The sequence below is a fragment of the Clinocottus analis genome, unplaced genomic scaffold (assembly GCF_023055335.1).
Source record: "Clinocottus analis isolate CAN_PGR_092001 unplaced genomic scaffold, fCliAna1.0.p SCAF_17, whole genome shotgun sequence".
Lineage (NCBI taxonomy): Eukaryota > Metazoa > Chordata > Actinopteri > Perciformes > Cottidae > Clinocottus > Clinocottus analis.
The window spans coordinates 2058268-2080206 of record NW_027175898.1 but is presented as its reverse complement, the minus strand read 5'-3'; the positions used below and the strand labels follow the sequence as shown (position 1 = coordinate 2080206).

The following is a 21939-nucleotide window of genomic DNA, read 5'->3' as shown; positions in this document are numbered from 1 at the left end:
ATCCAAACAGCAGGCACACGCTGCCTGTCGCTTCGAGGCCCGTCTTTGTGACAATAGGGTCTCTTTGATGGATCTTTAAGGGACGAGTCTGAGCGTGTGTATATGTAATTTTGATATTCACGTGGTCAGGAACGTATCGCAGTCATAAAAGGACACCTCCAGTACATATCTATATCTGATCCGTAATTCTTCTATGAATTTTAAAGTGGCGCACCGACGGACACGTGGTGACACAGAGCCGCCTACTGCCACCACTAGAGATGGGAAGTGTGTGTGGGGCTGTGGGTGTCTGTGTGTGGGGGGGGTGGGTGGGCCAGTGCGTGTATGTGAGTGCACCTGACTCCATCCGTGTGGGAGTGTGTATCGTCCCCTGCTGTGGCCCACCAGGACACTGTGTCTAGTCTAATGACTGGAGCACTGCGATAGACCATGCTCCTCTTTTCTCTTTTCCCTCCTCTCGTTATTTGGATCTTCTTGTCTTCGCTGCTTCATTTCCGTTCATCTATTACACTTTTAACATTATTCTCTGCTAATATTTTGTTCACTTCTATTTTTGTAGACATATATATATGTTTTTTTTTTTAAATATATATATACATATATATATAAATTTCTTTTCTCGTGTCATTCTCTGGCCTTTTTTTATTTTTATTGTATTCCCTTCCCTCCTTCTGAGCTCTCCTGAGGTTTCGTGAGTTGTCGAGAATGTCTGGTCGATACATATCTGTACTCTACACACAGCCCCGTCAATAAGGAGCTCTTAGAAGAAGTGTGTGTGTGTCACAGTGTGTGTGTAATGATGTTGATTAGCCGGGATCTGCTGGCAGCACAGTGTGTGATGGCATTGGCTTCTGCTCAGCATGGGGCAAACTATGTGCAAGCGGAACGTGTGTGTTTGGACCTCTCTTTGGCTTTTGCTGAAGTTTTGTTACAACTTGGAACCTAAACATTGAGCCCTTTTAAACTAAGCGTTTAGGAATGGACTGTGAACTTGTAATATCTCGATACCCTCATCCCCCTGAACGTGTTCTTCTTCACGATCACCTTGTGAGTAATGTGTGCTCCGTCTCTCTCTCTCTTCAGTCCATAGTAGAATTCAGCATGGCCTGGTTTCCATTGCAGCCAGAACCGTGATCACACACCTGGTCAACCATCTCGGACACTATCCGATGTCTGGAGGGCCTGCCACTCTGTCGAGTCAGGTACTCTCACTGGGTGTTCTGGTGGTAATATTGGCAGTATGCGCTGCACTGTATTTGGTGATGATCACTTGATTGTCTTAAAGGGGAATACAAAATAGCTTTCACTACTTTTTATTTAGATTTTTACGTTTTGGCCGGAGCAACAGTTTTGCCTGTGTGTTTTCAGGTGTGTGAAAACCAAGACAATCCCTTCTGTGAGAGTGCAGATCTCGGACCGGAGCTTTTCCATTCACCAAACCTCCAGTTTCTGGTCCTGAACGGCTCCACACTGCTCTCCGTGTATCAGGTAACCTCAGTTGAAAGAAAATTAGCCCTGACAATATTTAACGCTTTGTATGTTTGTTTTTTCAAACTCCTATCGCTGTCACACAACATTACTTTTCTTTTTGCCCAGTTTATGATGTGTATAATCATGATTAACCTGAAAGGATCTAGTTTCTTGTTGATTTTAAAGGTTAACTTTGTATCCTGGTCAAAGTGCTTATTATTGCCACGTGTCATCAAAGGGGTCTGACAACATTATGGAAAGAACCCTCAAAGGTTTTGTTTTGTTTTCACCTTTCGCTTTCTGTTTGTTTTTTGTATCAAACCAAGTCTCGTACAAGAAGAAGTCTCGTTCCGAAATGTCATCGGGCCTCATCCACGTTGTCTGAATCTGCCAAACCTTCAGCCACGACATTGAAAGTTACACCAGGCCACACTTTTCTTTTCTCCGACACAAACACAAACTTTGTCTCTCACTCAAGTTTCCACCGTTTATCCTCCGGCAACATGTTGCACCTCGCGAGACTTGGTGAGACACAAATTAACCGTATCGAGCGCAAGTGAGAACAACGTTGTGTTTCTCCATAGGGTTCACCTTTCCATAATGCTGTCGGACACCTCTAATAACGATGTGACGGAGCAACTGCCCGTCTACAACCGGTACAGAATTCAACAGCAAAGCTTCTGAAAAACAATAGAAGCAGGAAACAAAGCCTTTGAAACTCCACCTTTGTCGGCCTAAAGTTTTCTAACTTGAGTCTTTGTTTTTTTTGTTTATGTCTGAGCAGTCTTATTTGATTGCATGGTTAAGTATTCTATGTGCACCACTTTTTAAAGGTGCTCTAGAAATAAAGCTTCCAAATTACTAGTAACCTGACATGTAAATAACTAAGTATGTTAATGTGGTCATTCAGTACATCTTAGGTAAAACACAACCCAATAGTTTTTGATAGTGTGGCTACTCGGCATCAGAATGATATTTGGTACATTGAGTGTTTAAGCGCTGTCCTTTGTCCTCTATTCCCCAGATCCGATCTGAGTCTGGCGTACCAGGAGGCGGAATGACTGCTGGTCTGTCCTCGGCTCCCGCTTGCGTTCGCGTCATCATCCGAGACGTCGCCGGAAAGCACTCATGGGACTCTGCCGTCCTCTACGGTCCTCCGCCGTGTTCCCCGAGCAGCCCGACAAACACGTTCACGTCGCACGCACATTCGCTTTACGGCGGGGGCCTTCACTCGCGCACGCCGCCAACAGATCCACTGAAAAGGATGGAGGGGGGAGTGAAGAGGGGAGACAACGAAGGGGAGCGGCAGGAGGAGAATGAGGCAGAGGACGCGGGGAGAGGGACGGAGAGCGGAAGGCACGGGTCTCAGGGAGAGGAGGAGGAAGGGGAAGAGGGAGAGGAGGAGAGGGCGGCCAAAGAGGAGGGAGCCGGAGAGCGACGAGGGGGTGAAGGAGAAGAGCAGGAGCTGGGGGAGGAGAGGGTGAATGGAGAGAGGGATCAAGGGGAGTCGGGCTTGGAGCAGCTTCTGGCTCCGCCATTGGCTAAGCGCGTGTGTCGGGAGGCGGTACCGGCGTGGGATTCACTGAGAGAGGGAGACGACTCGCTGGATGAAATGCTGCAGTACCTCGGATACTCGAGTCCCGAGTGTCTACAGAGAGCAGGTATTGGACTTGTGTCCTGAATTGTCACTGTGGTCATTCAGTCTACGGTGCCGTTTATAAAACACGGTCCTGTTCAACGTTCCGGAGCTCTGAAGGGAACGAAACAGGAATTCTGACACCACCGCTGCTAAGTGTGTCTCCCGATTGGTTCCCTCAGGCATGCCGCTCAACATCCCGGCCCCTCCCCCGGCGTGCGTTTCTGAAAAGCAGGAGAACGATGTGATCAATGCCATCCTGAAGCAGTGCGCTGCCGAAAGAGAGTTTGTCCTCCAAGTACGTCCTGTCCACATTGACACGAATAAAGTTTGTTTTTTGCCTTTTGAATCTCTGATTTCGTAGCAGCAGAGCATGAGGTGGATCCTCAAATAGAGGTGGAGCTCTAGCCACAGTATAGTTTGACAGATACTACACTAAATCCAAAGCTATTATCAAGACAAAGGTCTCAGTTCAAGGTTGTGATATTTTTGTAAATCTTAACAAGAAACATCTTTCTGATGTGTGTTTCTCTATTTAGATCATAATTCGATTTGACAAAATGTGTTTCATGGTAGTGGGATCGCAAGAAACTTGCCTTGTCATTGCATCAGTCATGGCTCTCACACCTTGTCGCTTCTTCCTTAGTTTGCCTGATATTTTGATTTATTTATTTTTGCAATCGTGGAACGTTGCAGAGAGGTGAGGAGCTGAACATGAGGGCCGTGCAGCAGACTGAACCAGAGACTGAGACGCCACAGTCGGCCTTCTACTACTGCAGACTGCTGATCAACATACTGGGGCTCAACTCCTGGGAGAAGAGGTGAGACCAGACGCAGACGTGCTTACGCTAGAAGCCACACTTTTTCTTTTTTTTTTTTTTTTTTTAAACATTAATGCAAAAATATAAATAATGTAAACTGATTGGTTATGTTTGGTCGTTTGCGTCTGCTCTTGACTTTGTGTCTGTGATGCCAAACCAGGAACCTTTTAGAAAGTTTCACATAGTACCTTTAAACTCCTTTAACTAAGACTACTAATAGGGAAATTACACATTAATGTCTAAGAAGTTGAAGAGGCTGTTTTTCAGGTGGCTGCAAAAACGTGTGTTGAAGCCTTTTAGAATTTTCTTTGGTCTCCTGTAGAACAAACCACATGCCTGTTGAATGCAAATGACACAAAAATGTCACATGGAAAAAGTATTTTGTGCTAATTAGCACCCACTCACATGGCACACCATTTCATCTTCTCAATGACTCTGGGCGAAAATACATATTGTCAAGGTATCACTTTAAATGTATCTGGCCGGCTAATGGACCCTCATCACTCTTTATACTTCATCCAGGGAATTGCACCGTCTGCATTCAGCCTGCACAATAGACTTCTTAACACACTGCGAGTGTGTGCGTGCGCGTGCATTTTTTGTGTGTGGAAGAGAGTGTGATAATGAGTATAGTACTCTATTGATCAAACTCAACCCATTTGGAGTTAGAATAAAAGGCGATATTTGAAGAAGGGAATGATGGTGGGAGAAGTGGAGAATCAGAAAACAGGAGGAATAAGGCACGTGTTGATGAAGACCGAAAATATATAATTCAAAATGAATACGAGGAGATTGTCCCCTTATGTCTCTCCAGGTATTCATATGAGACATCACAGACACTAAGATACTGACAGTCACCCGTGTGCATGTGTCCCCTTTTATGCTTTCCCCCATAATCCAGGGTGTAAATGGAGTCTTTGAGAGCATAGAATGAGGCCATTACCAAGTATCAGTTTAATAAAGAGCAAATTGCTCTCTCCCTCTCCTTCTCTCTCTCTCCCTCTTCTTTCTTTCTCTCTCGCGCTTTCTTTATCTCCTGCTCTTTCACTCTTTTTTTTTTGTTGTTGAAAAGAATGACATGTGATTATCAGTCCACTCTCAGTCTCTCTGCTCAATTCTTTATTTATATATATATTAGGTGTGGAGGTTGGCAGCTGGGTCATTTTGAGCCCAGAACTCGTTAGTTGGCATTAAAAGGCTTTTGTTTTGATTCGAGTATCGGATCCTGACCTGACCTTTTTAGTGCTGATGACACTCGCTGCGGTCGGCATGAGATACTGTTGCTTTTGCTCATTTTCGTCGAAGTGATGATAATACGCAGTAATCTGTGTTTTGAGAGTTGAGGCGCCAGCATGCAACTGAAAGGGCTTAGCAGACGGTCAAACGGCACCGGAGTTGGTTGCAGAAATGGAACAAGAGATGAGTAGATTATTAGCTACAAATCTACCCAAATGATAATTTAATATCTGCTTTTAGACTTAATCTCTTTTCACGTGGCCATGAATTCATTCTTGCTGGTATTCCGGTCTCTTTCTCTAGAAGTCCTGCCAGCGCTACTTGATGTCTTATTTACTTGGCGCGGGATTTGTCTTTGCTTGGAAACGGTGACAAAAACAAGCAACCAGCCAATTAAGGGAGACGGTGGTGGTAGCAAGAAATGTAATCCACCTTATCAAATGCCCACATGGTTTAACACATGCAGGAGAAACACACAGCACCAAAACAGGAGCTGCATCCAGACCTGGGATCAGCATGGCCAGCTTGTTGTTTATGATTATTGTGTTACTATTGTGTTATTATAAAACCTTTTTTTTTTGGCCACTAATAGTTTTCAGTGATGTATTATAAGCTGCAGTGCCAGTGTTGTAACTCACCCTCTAATATATAGAAATATGGCTTTACTATTGCTGTTTTATTCTTTGTTTCTGTCATTTTTTTAAGCATTCTAGCCTGATGAAAATCTAAGTAGGATCCTTAAACCTTAGTGGCATGGAGTACGTGTGCAGGCTTCAGCTCGTTCTTCAGAGAGGCAGGATTCCTAACCTGTGCATGTATCTATGTCCTGCAGGAGTAACTTCCATTTGTTGAGGAAGAACGAGAAGTTACTGAGAGAGCTGAAGAACCTGGACTCACGGCAGTGGTGAGAAAGTCAAGCAAAAAAATCTTTTTTTGTTATCTCGTAGAAGTTTCTAAAAAAACAACACGTGTGATCCATTTTTCAGGCGTGGACGAGGCACTCACTGTTGTTTTCTCTCACTCTCTTCCCAGCCGCGAGACTCATAAGATAGCGGTGTTTTATGTTGCTGAGGGCCAAGAGGACAAACACTCCATACTGACCAACACAGCGGGCAGCCAGGCTTATGAAGACTTTGTCTCTGGACTCGGCTGGGAGGTAAGAAGACGCTTCTTCTCCTGAATGTTCACACCTCGTTCCTCTCTCATCTTTTACATTGTGTCCTTAAAATCTTTTAATACGTCAACATCTTATCATTGCTTATTGTTTTAGAGTTCTAGTGGACTGAAGCTAGTCTGATTTTACTCATTTGTCGTTTTATTCCAGTAAAAAGCTGTAAAGAGAGATGTTTTTACCGTTGTGCCTCAGGTGGACCTCACTACTCACTGTGGCTTCATGGGAGGTCTCCAGAGGAATCGCAGCACAGGCCAGACCACGCCTTACTACGCCACCTCCACCACCGAAGTCATCTACCACGTCTCCACCCGCATGCCCCACGACCAAGACCACAATCTCACCAAGAAGGTAACACACACACACACACACACCAAAACCTCTGACTGGTGTGACAGTTGCATGGAAGAGTATCTTCTCTCTCCCTCTCTCGCACTGCGGTGGAGCGTGTCTGTGCGGTGAGAGAGACGGCGTAATTAGTCATAATATGCATACTTATTGTTGTTGCTCTAATTTCATTTAATGGGGTGAAATGTGCAGTGAGAGAGGAGAGGAGAAGAAAACAAATCCTCTATACTCCTCTTTGTCGGTCCCTTTTGATGCCTTTTTTTCTTTTTCCTCTTCGAATCTCTTTTATTAGCCTGGATGGCATTGCAAATGAACATAGGGCGCTGCACACACACAGAAATACACACACACACACACACACACACACACAAATACACACACACCTACCCATTGATGTCAGTGTTTCTAAAGCACACCAATGTTTCCAATAATTCTTAGATACAATGTCTGTGTTTGTACGTGGTGTGCGTGTGCATGTGCGTGTGCGTGCGCGCGTGTGTGTGTGCGCATGCGCGTGTGTGTGTGTGTGTGCACACCTGTCAACCCCCAGGCATCGGGTCGCTCTGCACATGGCCATAATGTCCCTTTAATCAGATCATACTTCCTGCTTCTCGGCCTATCACGTCGCTGCAGGCTCCTGATTGGATTATCAGCGCCTGGTCCGACACCATCCGTCTCCCTGATCAGCTGAGGGGCCCCATCAAACACGCATACTCGCAGACGTGCACGCACGCGCCATAAACTTGTTTAACTTGACACAAACACACATCCGCTGAGGGCTTTATTCACATCAGTCCGTGCAAATGACCGCGCGGCTATAAATTTGTGTTAACTTTGGAAAAACAGAAGCGCTTACACACACACACGCACGCACGCGGGAGCGAGCGAGCACACACGCAGGCTGACAATCGCATGCACTCACAGTTTGACAAATGTGTCCACAAAAGAGGTTAAACTGCTAGACATACACATGTCCATACTGGCAGGTATTTATCAGCCGTCCTCCTGCCACAAACACACACACACACACACACACAGACTGACTGCAGTGGGATTTGAGTCCATCGCAGGGCGTTTGTCCAGCTCTCACTCTTTGCTGTGTGTTCTGCTCTCTCTCATACCGCATCTGCCTGAAACATGATTAAAAGGATTACAGCTGCATTACGGCAACTGATTGCGGCGGCGGAGATGACAATTGAAACCTTTTTTCTTTTTGAGAATGGCGGATGAGAGAATCACCTGAGACATTAAGACTCCACTTTGCCTTGTTAAAACGGTGCCACCTTGTTCTTCTAAAAGAAGATCATAACTCTTAACTCTCCAAAAGGGGATAAAGGCGGAGCGCTCCAGCTCCTCTCGAACAAGTTTGAATTGCAACCATCGTCAGAGAGGAAGTGCCTCTAAAATATAGAGAACTTGATGAATACATCTCTCTTGCCTCTCATATGTTTCCCAGACTCTGCTTAATATGTCAACGTAACGTACGGGCAGTCAGTATGTGTCTTAATGGCAAGTGGGTGAAGTCACTTCCAATCATGGAGGCGCGTGCGTGAATACAAATACATTTTATAAAACTGAACATCCAGAAGATGTTTCAGGGTTTTCACTGTCGTCCAATATCGTCTGTAAATAAAAACAAATTATATCAGTCCCAATAATGTAACGACTGTTTTTCCTGCAATCTTTATAGTTCCATAATTAAAAGTGAAGTGATCTTATGAAATTATAAATTAATTCATAAAAATATGTGATACACATGCATGTTGTTTTTTCATATCACATTCAATGAATAAATCAACAGGGTTTTTTATTATAATATCTGTAAACTTTGTATTACAATTTATATTCAATTGGTGGGTGTGCACACGTGAGACAAAGAGAAAGAAATGTTTTTCTCCTTCTTTGTCTTTATCTGTTTTGTCGGGTAGGTGAAGTGTGAAATCCCACCGTCGCTTTGGGCCGCCATTGTAACATCCTGACAGCCGCTGTCCATCTTCTTGCTGTGTGTGTGTGCATGTTGGTGTGTGTGTGTGTGTGTGTGTGTGCATGTCAGTGTGTGTAAGACAGAGTGCTTTGTACTCTCTTGCTATTCTACATCATCAGAGGTTAATGTTAGGGTTTCCTTTTTTTCCTCTTTTTGCTGTTTTGTATCATCCCTGATCATTTTTTTCGCTAAACAACCGGGTGCCCTTTGGTTTGAGCCCTGCCGATACACCGTCCAATGAAATGTTAAGAGCTATGTTGGGTTAACGAGTCCCGAATCGTACTTCTTGGAAAAGACAAGATGCATAACGGATTCTATTCAAACAATAGTTTGACAACAGCGCCAAAGCTAAGAGAAGCAGACAGCTGAAGGTGTGTGACACGGCAGACACGTAGATGGCTGTGTGTGTTTGTGTGTGTGCACAAGTATGATTGGGCAGGCGTCAAGGTTAATGACAGACCTGTCACCAGCCCTGACTGGAGCCCACAGAGAGAAAGTGAAACCCCACACACACAACACTGAGAATAGTGCAGCATCAGACTTGATCCCATCCGTCTTCCAGCCCGTACTCCATCTTATCGGAGCGTCACTCGGTCTTCGTGTCCGCTCTCCATCTTCACACACTCACTCCATCACCCCCAGGGCCACCTCTAGCACATACACGCACACGATCAAAAAGCCTTGGGTTTATGATGGATACTGTCTATTTAGCTGTGTGTGTGAGTGTGTGTGTGTGTGTGTGTAGGTGGGATGTTTGTTCCACTCCTGTCTGTTCTCTCTTGCAGCTGAGGCACCTGGGTAATGACGAGGTCCACATTGTTTGGTCAGAACATTCCAGAGACTACCGGCGAGGGATCATCCCCACGGAGTTTGGAGACGTGCTGATCATCATCTACCCCATGAAGAACCACATGTACTCCATTCATATACTCAAGAAACCAGAGGTAAAAAAAAACAGTGCTAGCGGTCAATGTTTTGTGCGCCTGTGTTGCACTGTTACCCCAAATCCTTTGTCGACTCTGAAAACAGCGAGACGTTTAAATTCAGCATTAAAACCCAGGAGGATAATTCAGTCTCCCTCTGGGCTAATCTGTAACAACTGTCCATGCCAGCCAATCACGGTGTCATTCTTGCCATCATAATGGCTCGGCTATGTGGATGCCAATGCTGGGACTGTTTCGATGGCTTTTTGGTGAAACTTTGTACAAACATTGACGGTCCCCAGAGGATAAGTCCTCGTGGTTCTTTGTGAACAGCTCAATTGGTTGACATGTTAAATTAAGATGTAGACAGATGTGGATAACCGGTCACCCCTAGACTTTCAACAATCAACAAATATTTTCATTTAGATACATTACTTTTAATTACATTCTTCATTCAGGTCACAATTTAACTTTGTCCAATACTTAAGCTTATGAGCAGAGATCGCTGTGGGTATTATACCGACGCTCGAACCGTGATATTTTGAAAGTTGGGACCGAATAGAACAGTGACGTGCACAGTGTTTTGGTCAATAATTGTATGTTTCCTTCCAGACAACACAGATATGCCTCCAGATTGACTAACAATCCTAGAGAGAGTCTTGCCCCGAGTCTTGCGGCTCTGGTTAATGTATCAGTCTAAAACACACAGACATTAATTCCACAGCACTGATAGCGTAATTCTATTTCAGACGAGACGTAACGCAATAAAATGCTGCTTTTTTCCCCTTGGATGACATAGATACCGCAGCACTAATAACATAACCGCCTTCTGCTTCATTCATTCTACGAAGCAAAACTATTGAATTATCATGAATCCAAAAACAAGTAGATGAGATATTCTGAAAGCGCTGCATCCAGTCACAGAGTGCACGGCCTCGGAGACCTGCTCCCCAAGTAAATCCAATAAGAAGTCCTGCTTTGGTCTCTTTGGTGGATTCCACAAGCAAAGTCTGGCATTAAATTAGACTTACTGAAACGCCAGTTGCTCCAAGAGATTATTCTGTTTCATAAAAATATCTACTACCGTATGTCTTTGAGAGGCTTCCATCGACAGAAGAGTCATTATTAACTCTAAAATGAGAAAAGAAAGCTTTCAAAGTTTGTTTCGCTACTTGTCTCTGCAGGTGCCATTCTTCGGCCCACTGTTCGACGGCGCCGTAGTGGACATGGACATTTTGCCCACCATGGTCAGAGCCACAGCTATCAATGCCAGTCGAGCCCTTAAGTCCCTGATTCCTCTCTACCAAAACTTGTATCCTTTTGAGAGCCCTACAGAGCCCCTCTGAGTACGCAAAAAAAACAAGCAAGAAGCCAAAGGTAGGTCCCACATTTTCTGTCCCCTGCCTTTGCTTCCATCTCCATCTTACCAACCCCTCACTCTTTTAAAAAAGGGAGCCTCTTTCGGGCTCAACAGAACAGGCCAGAACTTGTTTGAATGTGACTCTTCCATTGTGCCGGGCTGCTGAAATCCTTGCACATCTGCGTTTTGAGCGAAAGTGTCGCTTCGTCACTCAGCCCGAGTGTTAAGAATAGCAAATCAATGTCCAGCGGTGTTTGGCTTTCAGGGTATAAGTGCTGCTGTGATAGAGCTGTGTTTAGTCAGCTCTGAAGTGCTATATATCAAGCGTGTGTGCAGGAGAAAAAGGACAGACAGACGGGCAGGAGTGTGTGTGTGTGCCCGTGCGTGTGCATGCATGCTTTTGTACAGTTCGCCCGTTTGATCCGATGCGATGGTGGTTTTGGTTGCAACAAGCCCCGACGGTCGATAATTATCGATGACTCTCCTCTCTAACGCCGCTTCTGAATGAGGAGGGCTTTGCTCTCTGGAGTCACACACACACACACACACACACGTCCACGCTTACACACACTCTTCTGTCTGACAAACACGGTCACTCAATTGCACTCGCACAGATGCGAGCTCCACGGAGGCACAGTAGTGCACATACATCCACATGCAGATGCATGCGGTGTCGGGTAAGAAGTGTAGATACACACACACACACACACACACACCATTGTGAGGTGACAGTACCCCCTGTAGAGCTGAGATACTAACTGATCTTTGGAATTTCTTCCAAGCAGCACTTTGATTCCCTAATGATACTTTCTTCCTGTCTGCCTGTTCTTTTCTTCTCTCCGGTCATTTCTGCTCCTCGTATCCAAATGCACGTGTCCATCCTTGTGCATGTGCACAGTATAAGAAAACTGGGACACACTCATCACATTTTTATTTAAATAAAAAAACATTTGGGAAAAGGGTAAGCGGGGAAAACAGAAGGAGCAGAAACCTTCCTTGTATCCCAGGCTACGCTGCTCTGATAGTCACCATATAGCACTGGCCTGGGGGGATTAAGCGCTAGCAGCTCGTGCAGCAACGCAGGCTACCCGATGGCCAGAGTGACAGCTGCTGACAAAGATTGATAGCTGCCTGTGACATGCCAATACCACAACAGTCTGAGGAGCATATTTTTGAATGAGAAGCATCCAGAAGGGGGCAAAGGCTTTTTTTTTTTTTTCTTTTTTTTTTTTAAGGAGAGCGGTTTAGTGGTGTAGCCGCTCCACTCAAGGATTAAAAAAAAGTTTCCTGAGCACATTGACCAATAGTCACAGATGGAAATGTCTGGTCCGATCATTTATTATGAACATGACCAACACTTTTTGAAACTGTACAGTGTCGTGTTTTATCCTTGACTCCCTTCCTTTGTGCCTCATCTCAATTCACCTTTTTCTGTCCTGCCTCGCTCCTGTTGTTTCTCTTTGTCCCTCTGTACTTTTGTCTTCCGTCACATTTCTCCCATCCCTCCATCGCTGTGTCTATTTACGCTCCACTTCCTTCCCTCTCGGTCATATGTATGTTTTTGTGTGTGTGTGTGTGGGCGCACCTTCTCACACATATTAGACTATCAGTGCTTTTTGTGAGCGTGTGGCCATCTTTACACGCATCTTTAGAACCGTGTGCGTTTCCTACATCTTTGTATATGACGCTGCGTGTGCCTCCATATACATAATGTGTGTGTGTGGCGCACGCTTGTTCTTAGGCGTTTGCGCGTGTCTGCGAGTGTCCTGGTGCGTATTGATTGGCAGTAGCAGCAGGTCGATGTCCCTGACAGGCTAAATTACAGTAATCAGTCATTATTGACTCCCCATCTCTCCGCTACACACCTCGCTCTCATCCTCCGTCGCCCCACCACTCTGTCCTTCTCTTTCTTCGTGTTTCTTTCCTGTTTCTTTCTCTCTCCCCTATCTCTCCTGCATCTCTGCCTGAACATCCCACTACATCTCATTGTGTTGTAATTTTTTCTTTCTTTTTTTCCACCGCCGTCTTGTATCACCACTCGCCCTCCCCTCAGGATTTTCTCTGTCTCGCTCTCTAATTCTGTCCCTGTGTTTTCTCCCTTTACTTCCTTATCGCGGTGCATCTCTGCTTCTCCTTCTATCTCTGTCACGTTGTCTGTTTTCCCTCTTCCTCCGATTTCTTGGCTTCACTCGCAGTCACTCCCGCCATCCCCCGCCACTGCTGGACCCCGGCGTCACGAAACTACAGGAAACTCTTGACATCCTGACGTGATTGCGATCCTCAATAATTTCGGTTTTGACTCGACAAACGTTGATGGACAACACGCGTCTGCCTGCGTTCTCCTTGGAGACCAAAACGTGTGAAACTTTTCCCAAGAGGAACACACATTTTAATACAAGTGCGTGGACGACGTGTTGGTAAAGCAATACATGGTATAGGACGTATAAAATAGGACGTATAAAACTCTGTAAACTGTACCGGCGATTAGTCGGCACACTGCACGTAAGGGTTCGATGCCCTCGTGTGCCCCTCAAGTCCTGCAACAAGCAGTGTTTGTGTGATTCTGAGTGCTGCCCTGTGACATTGAGTATCCTCACTGAGGGGCTGACGCTCAGAGGCCAATGGGGGGATGAAAAGAAGGCTGGCAGGGCTAAGTGTGTCAGTGGTTAACTGGCATTTTTCTCTTCTGTCTTTTTTCTGTCTATCTCTGTCTGTCTTCCCACCTCCCTCCCTCTCTCTGTCTCCTGGCCCTCGGGGCGGTCCATCTGCCTTCTCTCTCTCTCTCTCTCTCTCTCTCTCTCTCTCTCTCTCTCTCTCTCTCTCTCTCTCGCTCTGATTTTTCATTCACCATGACCACAGCCATCCAGCAGCACACACACACACACTCAGAGACACACAACACAGAGTGCCAGGCTGCTGGGGCAGCTGTGTGTAGGCACAGCTCTATCTCACATATCAGCTCATTGCAGCAAGAAAAGCAGTCCAAGACTCCCCGACACACACGCATGCGCGCACACACACACACACACACACACACATACACCCCCTCTCCATATAGGGCCTTGCCATGTTCACAATGAAACGCAATACACGTCATGGTTTTAAAACAGCTCGACCGGCTGATGACTCGTAACCCAGCGGCGGTAAACCTTTCGTCTTCTTGGAGAACAACGGGCTCCTTCTGTCGGCCCACCACAGCGGCATCGGATGTTGAACTCCAGAGATGAATGGAAGGTGCAAGTAACCATGTATGGTAATATTCCTCACAAAGTATTTTAATGAGTGCCCGATAAAGGGCTGCAGGGCGGTTCTGCGCGCCCCCACAGGTCTGAGAAACGGACAGGAGTACCGGCTCTGAAGCAAAGAAATGTATCGCTGAATCACAGAACTCCTTTGACAAAAAGGTTTTGCCTCCATCACTGCCTCAATCTGTTTGGTTGTTTGTGTTGCCGTGTGACTTTGGCGGTAACAAAGATTTGATTCACAAACTTCAATTACTGACTTACTACTGAAGTCCGGTATAATTTTTTTCCTCTCGAGACAATATAATCAAACAAAAAACCCACTTTATGTTCCTTCATTACTGTGAACACATGTATTTATGACAATAGTCTCCAAACAAAAGCACTTTTTGCTCCTTACTAGATTTGTGCGCTGCTGTTATGTCCTAATAAGGAGAGTCAGAGAAGGGAAATTGGAAAGGAAGTACTGAGCCACGGCAAAAGGAAGTGAGAATATAGACACTCAAAACACAGTTGGTAACATAATGAATAATATAAAATTACAGCTGATTGCAGTTGGTCCCTAAGACCACAGGGAATTAGTTTTTATCTTCATGTTACTAAAAAAAAGTTTTAAATCTCAGTTCTGTGAGCACGTGTCCTGTGAACAGAGCCTCTGTGGATTGGTCGGCCGCTACGGCGAAGATTCACCTGTAAATCTCCTACAGCTGCTCTACCATCTGATAACTCTGTGTGGGAGAGAGAGAGAGTGTGTGTCTGTGTATGTGTGTGTGTGTGTGTGTAAGAGCAAGCTGTGGCTGTCCTCCATCTGCTCCTGGGTGATTGTGGTTCTGGGGAACAATGTTGGAGAGACGCTAAGCTCCTACACACACGCACACTAGTTCCAGCAAGTGTGTGTGCGCGCTTGAATTTTCAAACGTATATAACCCCTTTTACACTTGTGTATTTCACGGCGTCCATGTTGCATGTGTATATATTTCACTCAGCATTAGAGCTGTGTGTGTGTGTGTGTGTGTGTGTGTGTGTGAGTGTGTGTGTGTGTGTGTGTGTGTGTGTGTGAGTGTGTGTGTGTGTGTGTGTGGGACATCCCCTCTAGTAGTTGATTGGCAGAGATAGCTGCACTGAGGCTGAGGTCAGCATATGGCTCGGTGTGATAGCGATGGTGTGTGTGTGTGTTTGTCAGTGTGTATCACTGCCTCTCTTTTTTTTCACACTCTGTTCCCGGTGAAATGATGGCAGCTCTGGGCATGTAGCGCTATTATCCCCCATATCCACACACACACGCGCACACACACACACACAAGCGCTGCATGCAGCCAAACGCCCGGCGGCCTGCCTGGCTTCTCTTTGCCAGCTCCCACAAAGGAGCCCATTGTCCCACTAAGGCTACAGTCTGCCGTGTGTGACGAGGCGTGTGTGCGTTGCTCACCGCGGAGAAAAGGTGAGGTCAAAACCTTACAATTTGAAGACATTTTCTTATCGCCGATGCTGAAATGGGGTCATGTTATCCTTGACCCCCCCAAACACCGCCAGCCCTTCGAGCTACACTCCAGCCGTCAGAAAGCTGCACCGCCGCCTGTCTTCAGATTGCTGCATTTTGCTGCATTTGACGGAAACCGTACAACAAATAAGCTGGATGTTAATTACAACTGCTGATGCAGGTGCATTGACATCGTACTGATATTTCATGAAAATACATTTTGACTTTTTTTTTCTTTTTTTACTAGAAATTCGATTAATGAACTAAGATAAATTGACAGCAGATTGCATCTTTCTGACGTGAGCGATGACGCTTCTGCGTACTGTTAAATATAGATGAATATACATGTGCTGTTACCCGTCCGTTTATTGAAAAACGCTCCATGAGCAGCCATTATGGCAAATTGACAGCAAATCGAAACCACACACCGGAGCGGTATTTGATGCTTAAGATACAATTAGGATTAGGTTAAGGGTCTGTGTATTACGGGGGGTAAGGAAATGAATGTGTGCAGAGGGAAAGGGAGGGCGGGGGGAGGAGGAATTGTGGTTAATTATTTCCCGTCGGGCAGATAGAGGAAATGAAAAGAAAAGGGTGAGGAGGAGGAGGTCACAGCTAATCGCTCCCACTTCTCCTTGGGGAAGTGTGTGTGTCTGTGTGTGTGTGTGTGAGATGCATCAGTTTGTTTCACATGGACATTTTGCGGGTTACAAAGTGTTTGACACTTTGTGATCCACATACTTTAATAATACACCATGTTAGTCGAATACTATGTGGACTCGCTGTTTTTTTATCAAGATCAACGGGATAGTTTTAAAAATAAATCAATCATTCACCGTCTCGGCTGACCTAAAGAAAGTGAATTCAAGCCTGTGAGTGAGCGACTGCTGTTAGATTTGTGTGAGCAAACGCACAAACTCAACACAAATGTTCGTTTCAGGCACCGTGTACACACACACACTCAGATTACAGTCTGAGACCTGAGTTATCAGAAAGAAACAAAGAGGTTGCTGTTGTGCAAGGAGTTTTACTCAAAAATGTGCTATGTTTTTTTTGTGCTTATTTCCGTGTAGGTTTGCGGGAGTGTAGGTGTGCGCACACATACACGCCTAGTCACTGAGAGCTGTGCAGACACATGAGTTGTAGCCATCAGTGGCTTGATCATGAACGGACCCCCCTCTGACTGAAAAACAAGCTAATCTTTAGTGTGTGTGTGTGTGTGTGTGTGTGTGTGTGTGCAAGTGTAGACGTGGCCGTATATGTGTGAATGTACGTATTTTTATGTGACAAGGTGTTTAAGATTCAGGGCCGACCAAGACCATGACGGAGTGCACAGAGCAAACTGAGTGTCGTCAGCTTTGACAGCCGTCTTCAGTCTCGCCTTAAGAGGAGACAGAGAGACACGGTGGGTTTCATAGAAATAAGATTAGATCAATCACTTTCAAAAATGAGTTTTGAAGAGAGACAAAAGAAGCCAAGTGTGACCATATATTCCAGCAGGTGTTTGCAGCATTTTATTCAGATTATTGGGCATGACAAATTATAAAGAACACGATCAGGTCATTTCGGTGACGGGCCGTGCATTTTCGACCTCAGCCTTCTGTGCCGTCTGATATTGTTTAAATAAATATGCGCATCATGTGATGCTGCGTCATTAACGGACAATGCACGTACGGTACTACACATAAAAAACAGTCACATCTAGTCAGTGGTGGGGTGTCAGCCCGTCGTTTCACAGCGAGATCCCTCGTGAACGGGATTTGGGAATAATTCACGCCGATTTTGTACCGTATGTCTGTGCAACTGCTGCTAAGTTTAGAATCGGGAAAATCCACATATCAGCTGCACGGGTCAAAGTTGAGGAAAAAAAGAAAAGTAGTAGTATAACCCAAATTTTACGGTAGTTAACATACTTTGTTCTGGCTCTTACTCTAGTGTGTGCGGCGTTTTTGTGCCACAGTTTTGTTGGATTGTTTTGACATGTTTTGTCTTAACTGTAAGCTATTATTTTAGGTTTATGTCCAGCTCTCTAAGAACCAGAGTTCTGATGTACGTTTTTGGGGCTTTTATTGTGAAGAAAAAAACGGAAGGAGAGGAAATGTTTTTGTGCAATGTGGAACGAGAATAAAAGTGGTTGCCGTCTTGTGCAAACTGTGTTGTGTTGTTTTATGAATCAAGTAAAGTACAGCTGCAAGATAAACCCTCGGCAACTTAACTGAATGTGACTAAATGTGACTGGTTCTTGTTAATATGGATATGTCACCTCGCATATCCGTATTAAGGACTCGTATAGTTTATGTGGTTGTATGCGTGGAGGATGAATATTGTCCAGCGGTTGTTACAGCCTGCAGGGAAGAACAGGATCCATCTCTTTAATCGGAGAATTATTATCACAGCCTCTGTGATGTTCACCAACACCTAAGAGGTGTGCGTCTGCGTGTGCTTGTGCGTGTGCGTACGTGCATACATTGCTGTGTGTGTCTGTTAACTAAAACTTGTAATTGCGCTGGCAGCTTTAGGGCTCCCCAGAGGAGGAGGGGTGTGTGTTTATCTATTTCACCCATTGGTGTGTGTGTGTGTGTGTGTGTGTGTGTGTGTGTGTGTGTGTGTGTGTGTGTGTGTGTGTGTGTGTGTGTGTGTGTGTGTGTGTGTGTGTGTGTGTGTGTGTGTGTGTGTGTGTGTGTACATGTCAAAAGGTATAATAGTGGGGTGACAAGGGGCCAATTAATGTATCATGTCTGTTTTTCTCCTCGGCCTCTGTTTCTGCGTTAGGTTAAAGAGGGGTGTGTGTGTGTGTGTGTGTGTGTGTGTGTGTGTGTGTTACGTGCACGTCGGCCCCTAACAATATGTAGTGCATTAGACCAACCTATCACTGGTCTCATCTTTGGCGTACGTGGACACACACACACACTCTTAATGAAATCACAAAGCCTCCATATCATTGCTATCGCAGAAAGATATAAACCCATTAGCTTTTTCCTTTGGGCATGGACACACACAGACACACACACGCACAGGTTTATCATTACACGCTGTAAAGCTTTTCCAATTGTATTATCCCTCTGATGTCCTTCTCTCTGTTGTCTGTTCCAAAGCCTGGGGTGGAGAGCACAGATAGTGTGTGTTTTTATGTGCGTGAGATTCAAAGTGAGATAGAGTGTGTGTGTGTGTGTGTGTGTGTGTGTGTGTGTGTGTGTGTGTGTGTGTGTGTGTTTTTCAGGATAGGTATATTGTAGACAAGCTTTAGAAAGTAAACAGAAGACGCGGTGTTGCACTTTTCAGTAAGTCGTTCACTTTTTGTAAAAAGATGTTCAAGCTTCACCGCAGAATGAAGTTTTGCTGTGTTCACGTTGGAAACCCACAAAGCTCTGACAGGATTGTCCTACTTCGCGCTAGCAGAGGCGTCGCGTCTCACACAATGGAGTTGCGGTGGGGATGTCCGACCAAATGGAGCTGGTTCATAAAAAAATAGAAACCTCACGAGGAAATGTGAATAGCAGCGAGTGAACAGAGAGAGCCAGAGCCGTCGCACTGCTTTTTTTACACTCTTCCATCGCTTTAGTGTTTTTTCAACATCAAGAAGACCGGCTGGTGTCATCGCCGGGTTCCTTTTCAAGGAATGAAAGTGAAGATTTGTGACTCGATTTAACCATTGTTGGTCTTTGGTGTTTTTTGTGGGACAGTATTTAAAGGTTTAAAACATCTGTAATATTCATCAGCGGCGTCGTCAGTGGATTGTAACCTGAGCTGGTGATATAGAAAGTAATGTTGTACATTATCCGCTCTGCTCCTCTTGAACAGCGGAGAGGACTCTCGCTCAGCGGCCATCGATCCGATTCTCTCGCTGGCGTTGTAGCGGCTGTCGATGCGGCCGCTTTTAGATCGAGAGCACAAAGTCTGTGCATGCGTCCAGAAAACCTGCAGTCAGGACGTTTTGAGACGCGGCTTCCGGACAGGAGTCAGGATATTGGATGAACTAATCTGGGTGTTTTCCACAATTATATTTCGATTTTTTAATTTTTTTTCCCCAGTTCTTCTTTAGTTAACTGCTGCCCCAATGAAAGCAATACTGAGATATACAGACCGCCTTTTTGGTCAGTTAGTAATAAAAGTAAAAAGTTATGTTCCACATTTAAACAAATTATGGTTCCACACACTCGTATTATTTTAAAAAATTATATTTTTTTAAAAAAGGACGACCATTTCTGGGGGCTAAAAACGCTGGAAATGTACATTTTCCCTTTTTATTAAAACAACCTTTTTCCCCAGAGGATTCAGTCACTGTTGTGGACCGATTACCAAAAACTGTTTCAGTCAAAATCCTGATCCAGTCGGGTCTTTCTTCACGTGAGGCTGACGCAGTAAACGGTTGTGGAACACAAAGTTTTTCTTTTATTCTGAAAGGGTTTGTTAAACTGCAAACCAAAACAACACATTTACATTCTGTGTCATTATGCCAATGACGATTAGAAAGGTAAAATGTAAATCAACCCATTCTGATCATGATAATCCGTCTGAGAAGGCCCGATGCAATCACAAGTAAATATATAGTAAAGTCCCGCTATAGACAACGCACACAAACCCATCCATACGCGCACAACCCAGCGGTGGGCCCGGCTCCTAATGCGATAACAAGCTCCCTCTCTCCTCCCCCCTCGGCTCCTCCCGTCTCCCTCCGTCTCAAGTGATCGCAGGAGTCGAACACCGCCACAATGAAGCGCGCTGTTGGGGGGAGAGAGAGGAGAGAGATGACATGATCACTTTCTCCTCTCTTTTCAGCCACGCACAAGAAAATGAGTTTCTGACTCGATACAAAAGAGGCTTTTTATCCGCCCCCTCTCTTGTATCTCTCTCCTGTCCTTTTCTCCCTAGCCAACCCCCACCCAACCTCCTCTTCCTCTCCTCATAATTTTCCCTCTTTCTTTCCCTTTCTCTCTCCCGAAAGAGAGATATTTTTCCGCTAATGACTTAATAAGAGGAGCCATCTGAAATTCAATTACAGATTTCATAGCAACGAATGCCATTTGGATGGATGGAGGGATGGATGTGTGAAAGTGTGAACGAAAGTCAATTTTCTTTGATGTCTCATTGGTTTATTCTTTTTGATGGGAACAATTTAATTTGGTGATGAAGATTGAAACGTTTTACTAAGCATCTTTCAACCTCAAATAGATCAAATATATATAATAACCATAAAACGGTGCATTAATATCGCCGCACACAACTCTCATCAATGTAAACATAAAGAGGAGTGATGGCTACGTGAGCAGAGGGTGAAGTCGGGTTAACGGTTGCGCTGTTGGTACCGTTAGCTGCAAGCTATCGGCTCAGCCGTCACGATGTTGAGAGGCAATCGAAATGATCTCAATCTCACCTTTTAATTATATATTTTTTAAATGCAAATCGCAAAGGCTTTCATTCATTTAGAGATGTTTAACATATTCTGGCCAAAGCACAAACCAACTCCACACCTATAACACCCCCAATCTCCTCAAAATTAAAGCCCCCAACTCTCATTGTATGTAACCAGATACTTATGGCTGGACCTAGTTTTTCAAAATTAAAGCCCTATTCCTAACAGGCAACTGTGTCAAAATAAAGGCCTAATAAAGTAACTGTATCTTAACGGGAAGGTAAGAGCTTTTTGAGGCCTAATTTCGAAAATACAATGTTTCAACGCTCATTGCATGTAAACAGCAAACTAGGAATGTACTCTTTTTTTTTCAAAATAAAAGCCCCAGGATGTAACTATCTTAACTTTGGGGTCTCGGCTATATTTTGTCCAAGCCAAGGCCCACCTGTATTCAACCTGTCTTATGAGCCAAAGTAACTCAAATGTCCTGTGTGGCTGCGCATGGCAATTAATTATCACAAATATGAACTGCCAAATGTTGTGCAGCAACAGTGCATCTCTCCTGATGTTGCCCCCACCCCGGGCCCCCTCTTCCCGACTCCCAGTTTGGAGCTGGTGTTTGTGACACCATGAAGCCACAGGCAGAAATCCCACACTGAGAGGAAGAAAGAGGGCGAGAGATCCAACCTAGGCAGACGGAGAAGTAGTGAAGAAAAGTAAAGTGATGTTCCCGCCATTTATCTCAGCGGTGGCGCCGTGCCCGTGTATTTATTTCTCTTCTTCCTCGTTATTTCTTTCAGTTTCCCCCTTGCCTCTGTCGACTTCTTTCTCTCCCGCCGGCGTCCTTTTAAACCTTTTGACCTTCTCTGAAAATTACGAAACGGTGTCCTTTTTATCAGGCAGTGCCTTTCTAAA

General features: G+C 45.0%; 1 protein-coding gene across 10 annotated transcripts in view; it reads left to right on the top strand.

Annotated features, from left to right (window-relative positions):
• Positions 1-21939, top strand: part of ralgapa1 (Ral GTPase activating protein catalytic subunit alpha 1) — a 52973-nt gene that overhangs the window by 24760 nt on the left and 6274 nt on the right. For all 10 annotated transcript variants that reach the window (XR_011077704.1, XM_068580801.1, XM_068580803.1 and 7 more), the window contains 10 exons: positions 1084-1202; positions 1369-1488; positions 2495-3131; positions 3289-3404; positions 3803-3927; positions 5996-6067; positions 6196-6319; positions 6530-6685; positions 9452-9610; positions 10774-10901. Coding sequence is in view for 9 of the 10 variants with exons in the window: in XM_068580801.1 (XP_068436902.1) it covers positions 1084-1202; positions 1369-1488; positions 2495-3131; positions 3289-3404; positions 3803-3927; positions 5996-6067; positions 6196-6319; positions 6530-6685; positions 9452-9610; positions 10774-10901 (1756 nt within the window). In the remaining variant the exon portion in view is untranslated. The remainder of the gene's footprint in view (positions 1-1083; positions 1203-1368; positions 1489-2494; positions 3132-3288; positions 3405-3802; positions 3928-5995; positions 6068-6195; positions 6320-6529; positions 6686-9451; positions 9611-10773; positions 10902-21939) is intronic.